The sequence below is a fragment of the Bactrocera dorsalis genome, chromosome 1, assembly GCF_023373825.1.
Source record: "Bactrocera dorsalis isolate Fly_Bdor chromosome 1, ASM2337382v1, whole genome shotgun sequence".
In the NCBI taxonomy this organism is placed as follows: domain Eukaryota; kingdom Metazoa; phylum Arthropoda; class Insecta; order Diptera; family Tephritidae; genus Bactrocera; species Bactrocera dorsalis.
The window spans coordinates 35,151,315-35,161,650 of record NC_064303.1 but is presented as its reverse complement, the minus strand read 5'-3'; the positions used below and the strand labels follow the sequence as shown (position 1 = coordinate 35,161,650).

The 10,336-nt window shown below is 36.1% G+C and overlaps 2 protein-coding genes across 3 annotated transcripts; one reads left to right on the top strand and one right to left on the bottom strand.

The window, feature by feature from the left end:
• The first annotated feature begins 4,998 nt into the window (after nt 1–4,998).
• LOC125775365 (uncharacterized) lies at nt 4,999–6,473 on the top strand. Of its 2 annotated transcripts, none has more exons than XM_049445881.1 (4): nt 4,999–5,113; nt 5,178–5,386; nt 5,445–5,828; nt 5,895–6,473. In XM_049445881.1, exons 1-4 carry the CDS (start codon nt 5,008–5,010, stop codon nt 6,426–6,428), a joined length of 1,233 nt encoding a protein of 410 aa, XP_049301838.1. In that variant the 5' UTR covers nt 4,999–5,007; the 3' UTR covers nt 6,429–6,473. The 2 variants fall into 2 exon arrangements, with proteins under 2 accessions (XP_049301838.1, XP_049301839.1); XM_049445882.1 differs by having other exon boundaries at nt 4,999–5,117.
• LOC125775545 (uncharacterized) lies at nt 6,462–7,447 on the bottom strand. Its single transcript, XM_049446203.1, has 2 exons — nt 7,275–7,447; nt 6,462–7,168 (listed from the first exon to the last, which is right to left on the bottom strand). The coding sequence occupies exons 1-2, from the start codon at nt 7,286–7,288 to the stop codon at nt 6,577–6,579; spliced, it is 606 nt and encodes a 201-aa protein (XP_049302160.1). The 5' UTR covers nt 7,289–7,447; the 3' UTR covers nt 6,462–6,576.
• Between the last annotated feature and the right edge of the window lie 2,889 nt (nt 7,448–10,336).

Below are 10,336 nucleotides of genomic sequence, written 5' to 3'. Positions count from 1 at the left end.
GGGCATTTTCTAAAGATATACCGTCTGGGCCAGGTCGATTACGAATATTCCACGAGGGCTTTAATAAATTGCACAGTTTCTAGAAAATTTAAATGTATTTAGTGTAAAAATAACTCATAATATTCAAACTTATCCTCAATCTTACATTAAATGTTGCAGTTTCCATCCGAAAATGTGAAAAAATATGTCGGAAGGCATTTCTTTTACAACCTCCAGAAATCTTTTACATTTTGGTACATTTCTAACAAATTTTCCTTTGAACAATCCAAGCAATGCCGCTTTTTGCTTTTTTCTCTTGTTTTTCAAATGATTTTTAATGATTATCGAGGAGATGCTGCGGCCACTTTCACATAAATCTAAAAAATTGTTAATAAATAAATTTATATTCACATTTGCCGCCATAGCTGTTGGTTGTTTTGAAAACAATTGTCACAAAATGTCAAAGTTGATACAAAGTAAATTGAAACAAAGCAGTAGGGTTGCATTGTTGATATTGTATAAATTCGGTATCGGTATCGCAACAATGCAAAGCAACATGCAACTTGGAACTCAGCCATTATATTAAATTATCTTTTTGAAGTTATACTTCTTATACGACGCCGGAAAAGGTTGCGATAGATTCTGGTTGCGCAACCTTCCATATAAAAGTAACGCAAAGTTGCGCAACCTCGCTCCATCCATATGAATGTAACGCAACCTTGTCTGCGAAGATGTGCGAGCAGCAAGCGAAGCGGTGACAATCGGCGAACGTTTGTTCGTTTCTTTCGGCACAGCTCGGCCGACACAACAACACAACACAATGTTCTAGTTGATTGGCTGCGTTAGCCGTTGAGTTCACAGTGAATAGTGATAGTGATTCAAATGAAATAATATATTAAGTGACAGTGATAATTTCTGCGAATTTTCGACTATTTTGTGTGATTTCTAGTTAAATGGCTGCGTTAGCCGTTGACTTCACAGTGAATAGTGATAGTGATTCAAATGAAATAATATATTAAGTGACAGTGATAATTTCTGCGAATTTTCAACTATTTTGTGTGATTTTTGGTTGATTGGCTGTGTTAGCCGTTGACTTCACAGTGAATAGTGATAGTGATTCAAATGAACAATATAATAGGTGACAGTGATAATTTCTGCGAATTTTCGACTATTTTGTGTGATTTCTAGTTAAATGGCTGCGTTAGCCGTTGACTTCACAGTGAATAGTGATAGTGATTCAAATGAACAATATATTAAGTGACAGTGATAATTTCTGCGAATTTTCAACTATTTTGTGTGATTTTTGGTTGATTGGCTGGTCCTCCGATCAATGTTGATAAAATAAATGACAGTGATAATACGCATAACACAGCGGATTCCAGGTTATGTGGTGGTAAGTTTCTCTTGAATATTTCAATTGTCCGTAATATATGCACCTTGTGCATTAAACTTGTGCTTTTGAAACTAATATCAATTAGATTGGCAAAAATTTTAATGTTTTGATTTTAAATTGATTTTACAGCGGAAAAAGACGGTGTAGCCCGTGTTTCAAGAGGAGGGAAAACACCACAATATTATCGTGAATACCGAGCACGAAAGAAAGCAGAGCGGGAAAAGGAGAAATTTGAAATGATAGCTCGCAGTCAAACGAGGAAGAGGAAAACAGCTGCGGAATATCAGAGAGCGCGTAAAAAAGATTCAACGTCTGCTATTTCATCAATCTCTGCGGGAGCACCTATAATTACTGATGAATCAACGATTGTCAATTCACCGATAACTCCTGGGCCTTCAACGCGTGTTGATGGACTAATGACGGCTGGAACTCCGATCTATGTTGAGAAAATAATTGACGGTGATAATACGCATAACACAGCGGATTCCAGGTTATGTCATGGTAAGTTTCTCTTGAATATTTTAATTGTCCGTAATAGATGCACCTTGTGCATTAAACTTGTGCTTTTGAAACTAGTCAATTGGATTGGCAAAAATTTTAATGTTTTGATTTTAAATTGATTTTACAGCGGAAAAAGACGGTGTAGCCCGTGTTTCAAGAGGAGGGAAATCAGCACAATATTATCGTGAATACCGAGCACGAAAGAAAGCAGAGCTGGAAAAGGAGAAATTGGAAATGATAGCTGGCAGCCAACCGAGGAAGAGGAAAACAGCTGAGGAATATCAGAGAGCGCGTAAAAAGATTCAACGTCTGCTGTTTCATCAATCTCTGCGGGAGCATCTATAACTACTGATGAATCAACGATCGCCAATTCACCGATAACTGCTTGACATTCAACGCGGGCAGTGCAGCCCTTGTTTCAAGAGGAGGGAAAACAGTACAATAATATCGTGAATACCGAGCACGAAAGAAAGCAGAGCTGGAAAAGGAGAAATTGGAAATGATAGCTGGCAGCCAACCGAGGAAGAGGAAGACAGCTGAGGAATATCAGAGAGCGCGTAAAAAGATTCAACGTCTGCTGTTTCATCAATCTCTGCGGGAGCATCTATAACTACTGATGAATCAACGATCGCCAATTCACCGATAACTGCTTGACATTCAACGCGGGCAGTGCAGCCCTTGTTTCAAGAGGAGGGAAAACAGTACAATAATATCGTGAATACCGAGCACGAAAGAAAGCAGAGCTGGAAAAGGAGAAATTGGAAATGATAGCTGGCAGCCAACCGAGGAAGAGGAAGACAGCTGAGGAATATCAGAGAGCGCGTAAAAAGATTCAACGTCTGCTGTTTCATCAATCTCTGCGGGAGCATCTATAACTACTGATGAATCAACGATCGCCAATTCACCGATAACTGCTGGGCTTTCAACGCGTGTTGATGGATTACAAAAGATATATGGTTACGCTGCATATTCCCTTCCGCAACGAAGAGACAGAACTTCTTTCCAAATTAAAATTCCTTCATTTAGACTTTGCTTTATAAAATGTGCATAATAAAATTATAAAATGTGAATTTAAGTTTTCTTTCATAGAAAATGTTATGCATTTCTGAACACCGCTAAGAAGTATAACTTCTTCCGCGCGTAGGGATTCCACGCACCTTTTTTTATAAACCATTATACATATGTACATACATATGTCCGACAGCAGCAGTTGTTGTTCTGGATGTGACGTTGACTTGTGGAGCTTCATCAAAAAAGTGGTGAAGAGTTGAAGCGGTTTAAAGAAGATAAAGTGAATTTTTCGCGCCGATTCGTCACTATGGATGAGACTTGGGTCGTATCACCATTATCATTAATGAAAACAAGAGGCTTAAGAGGCTTACCTGGTTGTTCAGCTTCGAAAAAAGTTCGTGCCCAGAAATCGGTCAAGAAGGTTATGGCATCAGTTTTTTTGGGATGCGAGAGGAATTAATTCTGGTTGTTATTGCAACCTTTTGGACCAGTTGAAGGGAAAAATTCTTGAAAAAAAAGAACCGGTTTGCACAAGGAAAAAATCCTTTTTCATGGACCAACCAGAGTTATTTTCTTGAAGCGCGGCCGACTCTCACTCACTCAATTTACTTTTCACATCTTTGCGTCAAAATAAAACAATTTAGTATATTGTAATATTATATTAAATTAACTTTTTTATAAACCATTATACATACATACATATGTCCGACATGCTCATCAGCAGTTGTTGTTCTGGATGTGACGTTGACTTATGGAGCTTCATCAAAATAGTGGTGAAGAGTTGGGGAATTTTCTGTGTCAGCACAATATAATTTTGGCAGGAAAAAACTCCCAACACGAGACGCGCACATTAAGTCCCGACAACTTTTGGCTTTGCCAACGCAGCAAAAAGTTTCAAATGGCAAACAGAAAATACAAAGTCATACGCTGCTCATTTAAGCAAAGTTTACATAGGAATACGTTCTTTAACAACACGAAATTGTCCACTCGCGACATTTGTGACTTTATAACGACAAATCCACCCAGAAATAGATTTTTGTTGAGCGTGTTGAGTTTTGGAAATGCGACATTGGTAGACTGGAGTTCCTTTGTTAGGGAAGTGTTGATCGAATGGGTGCTCAACAACAGCTCTGAAAAATTAGGGAGAGGAAAATTAAATTGCAGAAATCGACCAGGCCAAAATGGAAAAGCGAAAATACAATCGAGGCAGAATGGTAGAAGGAACTGTTTTGAACGCGGTAGTAGAAAACTTTTTATAGTAGCTGTTGAAAGCCCTTCAAAAAATTGACTGTTTAAAATAATCAGACAAAAAATTTTACCCGAAACCACCATCATTTCCGATTGTTGGAAGGCATACTTTAAATAATGGTAATTTTCAACTTTAAACGCAAATTTCTCGAAAACTATAGTCTTCCTGAGGTTATGACTATAGACATACAGACATATTCTTGATCTCGAGAATCTCCTCTATCCGACCATACCCATTTTTTATATAGTCGCGCAGCTGCCTCAACGTCCTTTAGAACGTGTGTATTTTAATATTTGATAAATCTCGCTTGCAGTCTGTCGCGCTCTACGTGTTCAGAGCGTAACTGTCAATTTATTTCCATTGGCGTTAATTGAATATTTATTGAAATTATTTGATATTTTAAATAGCAGTTTCGATGAGGCTGTTGTACCCACTAAAAAAGTGTTTTTAGGTTCCCCTGAACAGTAAGAGTTTTTAAATGAGGCAGAATAAGTTTTAAAAACTATTCGGGTAGTAGACGATTTAGAAAACGACATAGAGTAACGCCCTATATGTTCTGTAGTTTGTTTAGGAAATCGTGGGGCTTACATTACGTAAACGTCGTAACAAAAGGAAACTGTGAGCTGCCTTTAGAACCTGATACTACAGTAATTTCGGAACATAGTAATAATGTTCTACTTAATGTTTGTAATGATTCACCATTGAATGACCTTTCTTGGCAGGATTTTCAAGGTTTACCACGGCCTGAGCACTCTCTCGTTAGATCAATCGCATTAGATAGTAGTTTAGAAATTAATTCTTTTAAAGAAAAAGTGTTTAGCTACTTTTGCGGCTATTTTTATTTAAAAATTTTCAAACTGCACACAGGTCGGGGATGTTCGAGCAAGCAAATAACTGCGGCAATATTGCAACCCTGATGTTTTTTTGCAGATGCTCAGCTGATACTTATGCATATATTTTGCAAATATTTTGCGCGGCATGCAAGTAAATTGAACAAGTGGAGTTAAAAAGTTTCTAAAATGAATTTTTTAATAAATTTAACAGTTGATAGCATGGTGGAGAGTGAGAGTGCTTTACTTTTGAAATACAAACAAAAAAGGAAAGAAAGTTTTGCGCGTAAAAAGAAATGGCTGTTGACTGAAATTTTAAAAAAGAGGACGATAGTGAAATCGCAAAATTTTTTCAAGACAATTCCATTTTATCCTCCGGACATATATTTGTCACATTTTCGGATGTCTCGTGAAACATTTGCGGTAAGTTTTCTGATTTAAATAATCTAAATAAACACATATATATGTATATACTTCGTAGGAATTAAAGAGCGCCTTGGAGCCTTTTTGGATAACGTCACGAGGGGAATATTCAATGGATCAGGCCTTGCATATTACCCTGTGGAAGCTTAGTAACAGCAGAGTCACTTATCGTGAATTATCAGATAAATTTGATGTTTCAAAAGGGACTGCCCACAAAATTTTTCTTAAAACGATCAATGCAATTTGTCAGTTGAAGCATGAAATATGTTGGCCATCAATTTCCCAACAGCAAACAATAATGGAGCGTTTCCAAGCGAGCCGGCCGAATGCATTTCCTTTCGTAGTCGGCTGTTTGGATGGGACACATTTTAAAATAAACACACCGAAGAAGGATGCAATTAGCTACTATGACCGAAAGGGGAACTATTCCATTATTATGCAGGTATGTACATATGGTGATGGTTAAGCTAGAACTATTTTAAAAACATAAAACATTTGCAATGTTTAGGGCATATGCGACAGCACATTTCGTTTCTTGGATGTTTTTATCGGCTACCCAGGGAGCTGCCATGACGCCAACGTATGGAAAAATAGTCCGATATACAAAGGAATTACGTGTGGAGAGATACAACTTGCAAAAGATGCTATAATTTTAGCTGACTCAGCTTATCCTCTTTCAAGATATTTGATCGCGCCTTATAGAGATAATGGACATCTGTTGAGAGAGGAGAAACAATTTAATTATTATTTAAGTTCAACTCGGGTATTCATAGAACAAGCTTTTGGGATTTTGAGGGGAAAATTCAAAATTTTAAATCATATTGATATTCAAAATATGGAAGAGGTATCAAAAGTAGTATTAGCTTGTGTAATTTTGCATAATTTAATAATGCGGAACAATTTTAATGATTCTGAAATCAATTATCCATTGGAAAATTTCGAAATATTTAATGAAAACGATGCTGAAATGCATGAAAACATAAATGATACTAACGAAGGTATTATCAAAAGAAATAATTTAAAAATGTTGTTTGTTTCTTAAATTTTTTATTTTTTAAATAAAAATGTTAGTAAATAAATATATGTACATGTGATATTTTATTTCATTTCAACTACTTCAAGTACAGGTCACAACAGTAATAAAAAATTATAATTAGAGATCAGGTTTACATTAAATTGTTTTTTTTTTTTTAATTTTCGGTTAACTTTTCTAAAGTTTCCCGCAGCTTCATCATTACGTTTATTTTTTCTTTTTCAAAATTCAATTTTTCTTTTTCAAATTGTAGCACTTCTTCATGACGTGCTTGTTCTTTTAGAGCCTCATTCCTTAAAAATTCCAATGCTTCATTGGCGGCAGTTTTTGGACGCTTTCGTCGTTCGTTTACGAGTTGACCCTCGTAAGAGTCGTCAGTCTTTTCATCCCCACTCCATTCACATACTTCGGCGCTATCCACTATGGAGCCTTGAAGGTTTTTGGCTGGCGGTTGTATGGAATGCCGCCTACCGTACACCTCGTCGAACTCTTCAAAGAACTCCCAGCTTGTTGCCTCTCTCCCAGTCTGCCCATTTCGTTTCTTTATGCGTTTGTATGTCGCAAATAAATTTAAAAACTTTCTCTGCATAAGGTCCTTTGATTGCGGAACATCCTTATTGACCAAGCTCATTTTGTTGACCACTTTTGCCCATAATACCGACTTTTTGCGTTTCCCCGCAGAAAATTCGTGCTCCATTTCGAGCCGGCATCTCACGAGGAGCTTGGTAAAATTGTGACATAGCTTCGGGCTGGAAATGATGTTTAAAATAAAAAATAATATAATATTATTCATTAGTACACATAATTAATAAAAATAATTAGTTATAAACAAAAATAAAGAGTGATTTCGCTTACCTCATTTCCTCCATCACGAATTTTGTTGATGCCGATTTTGTCACTTTTGCGCGCAAGAAATGTCAATATTTGAGTTGTTCGAACGCTTGACATTTGCAAAAGTTGCCATATTTTTGCGTCGAATATGATGCTTTGCAATATTGCCGCAGTGATTGAGACTCGAACATCCCCTTTCTCTGCCTTTACCATATTTAGGAGATGAAATTCTTTCGGACGAATTCATCTTCATGCATCAAAATCAAATAGACAAATGCAAATTAGTCAAGCCGCCTGAGGATTTTATTGCATTTGTAAAAATTTTGGAAACAAGATTTTTAGAAGAATTCGACAGTAATTGTCATAAAATAGGATTAGGAGATATTTTTTTTAATAAAATGAAAGATGTTAGGCCCTTTTTGTGTTGTGATAATTGTGACCCAAAAATAGTTTTAGCCCTTTTTATTAGAATTAGAATACATATATTTTTTATCACACCACCGCTGAGGTATACAAAAGGCGCGTTACCGAAGTTAGTTTTGGGTGCTCGGTTCCCCTATAGGCCTATATCACCCGTAACAATATTTGTCTAAATTCAAAAATAATATAAAAATTAACAAAAACATCATTCAAAACAAAAAAATAAACAAAATAAAATGAGTACGCATTATTTACATATATACAAACTAACCTACACCCAGTTTTCAGGGGTAATTATTACATAATTTAAAACTAAAAGCGCTGGGCAGCAAATAAGAGTTTTAAAAATATATAAAAATTATATATGTTAATATATGAGAAAAAATTCCGTAGAGCTTTGAAGATATTTTACCACCTACTGTACCTACAAGTGCGAAACGCATAATAACGGGTGATTTTTTTGAGGTTAGGATTTTCATGCATTAGTATTTGACAGATCACGTGGGATTTCAGACATAGTGTCAAAGAGAAAGATGCTCAGTATGCTTTGACATTTCATCATGAATAGACTTACTAACGAGCAACGCTTGCAAATCATTGAATTTTATTACCAAAATCAGTGTTCGGTTCGAAATGTGTTTCGCGACAAATTTTGTTCAGCGATGAGGCTCATTTCTGGTTGAATGGCTACGTAAATAAGCAAAATTGCCGCATTTGGGGTGAAGAGCAACCAGAAGCCGTTCAAGAACTGCCCATGCATCCCGAAAAATGCACTGTTTGGTGTGGTTTGTACGCTGGTGGAATCATTGGACCGTATTTTTTCAAAGATGCTGTTGGACGCAACGTTACGGTGAATGGCGATCGCTATCGTTCGATGCTAACAAACTTTTTGTTGCCAAAAATGGAAGAACTGAACTTGGTTGACATGTGGTTTCAATAAGATGGCGCTACATGCCACACAGCTCGCGATTCTATGGCCATTTTGAGGGAAAACTTCGGACAACAATTCATCTCAAGAAATGGACCCGTAAGTTGGCCACCAAGATCATGCGATTTAACGCCTTTAGACTATTTTTTGTGGGGCTACGTCAAGTCTAAAGTCTACAGAAATAAGCCAGCAACTATTCCAGCTTTGGAAGACAACATTTCCGAAGAAATTCGGGCTATTCCGGCCGAAATGCTCGAAAAAGTTGCCCAAAATTGGACTTTCCGAATGGACCACCTAAGACGCAGCCGCGGTCAACATTTAAATGAAATTATCTTCAAAAAGTAAATGTCATGAACCAATCTAACGTTTCAAATAAAGAACCGATGAGATTTTGCAAATTTTATGCGTTTTTTTTTTTAAAAAGTTATCAAGCTCTTAAAAAATCACCCTTTATTTTTGACTTAAAATTAGTGGTACTAAAGCTGCTATTATAAAATTTAATTAAAAAGAATAATTATAGTAATATTTACATCTACTACGCTACTCCAAACAACATATTAAATATTACAATACTATGTATTTACTAAATTACATTACATTTCGCAAGTATGATATATTTTTTATCATGCAATAAATTGCATCTAAAACAATATCAAAACAGGCACAATTTATGAAAAAATATTTCTAAATTTCACTAAATAACTATATTTTTCTACTAATTAAAATTATTTACGAACCTGGATCCATCCTTCTCCTTGTTGGGGAAATTGAAAAACCGTCGCGCTCCTACGCATCCAGCCACACACTTATTTTTAGTTCTCGGCAGTTTCCTATAATACGTTAGGAAAACATGTATTTACGATGGCTTTAATAATACACTTACCAACTTTATTTTTAGAAAAAACCCTTATACACTGTATTTTTAACCTTTATGTGCTCGGTAGTCTACATTTGTAGCATTTTTGCAGAAAAAGTTGAATAAAAAAAAATTCTTCATTACAGCATGGTCCGAAATTTTCAGTAGCTTCCTAAAAATCAATTCTAAGCAGTTTTGGCCACTAACACGTAAAAAAAATAGTTTACAGCACCCCCCCCAACCCCACTTTTCAAAATGACCATCTCCTGGCGGTTAGTCTACAAATGTAGACACTATACAAAATGTATGAAAATTCACATCACTCTTCCACGCAACTTTAATTTTTTGAATGCGATTTTTGAGTAAGTAGGCTGTGCTTGCCTTACTGACTTTTCAGCGAATTTCGCAATAGCAATAATTATTTTTGCAGTGATTTATATTTAATGTTCATATTGTGGTGATCAGTTTTGCATTTCTGAAGCATTTCTTGGTGAATAATAATTTTAAAAATTTGGAAGAATAACAATAATTATGTCTGGACATGCCTCAAACCGTCCGAAACGAGTCGTTAAACGGTAAGTGTATCTTTTTCCATGATATCGATTGTATAAGAGAAATTTGTAAACACAGGCTAGGGTACGAAGAGCTTCGAAACCATATTGAGAATCTATTGAGTGAGGTTGATGAAGAACCAGAAGAGAGCCTAGATTTTGATGATTCTACTGATGATTACGTACCACCTGGTAAAAATCCCGAAGAATCTGATGCTGAAAACGAAATGATACTTGAAGAAGATATTCGATCCGATGAGCAGACAGAAGGCGTATTGTTTGAAGCAGATTATGAGGAAGAGATGGATTTCGAGGAGGAGAAGGCAGATGA

Coding starts and splice junctions, on each gene's coding strand:
- LOC125775365 (XM_049445881.1), top strand. CDS start 5,008: ATGTTCGAGCAAGCAAATAACTGCGGCAATATTGCAACCCTGATGTTT. Junction 5,114..5,177: donor GCAAATATTTTGCGCGGCAT/GCAAGTAAATTG, acceptor TAAATTTAACAG/TTGATAGCATGGTGGAGAGT. Junction 5,829..5,894: donor ACTATTCCATTATTATGCAG/GTATGTACATAT, acceptor TGCAATGTTTAG/GGCATATGCGACAGCACATT.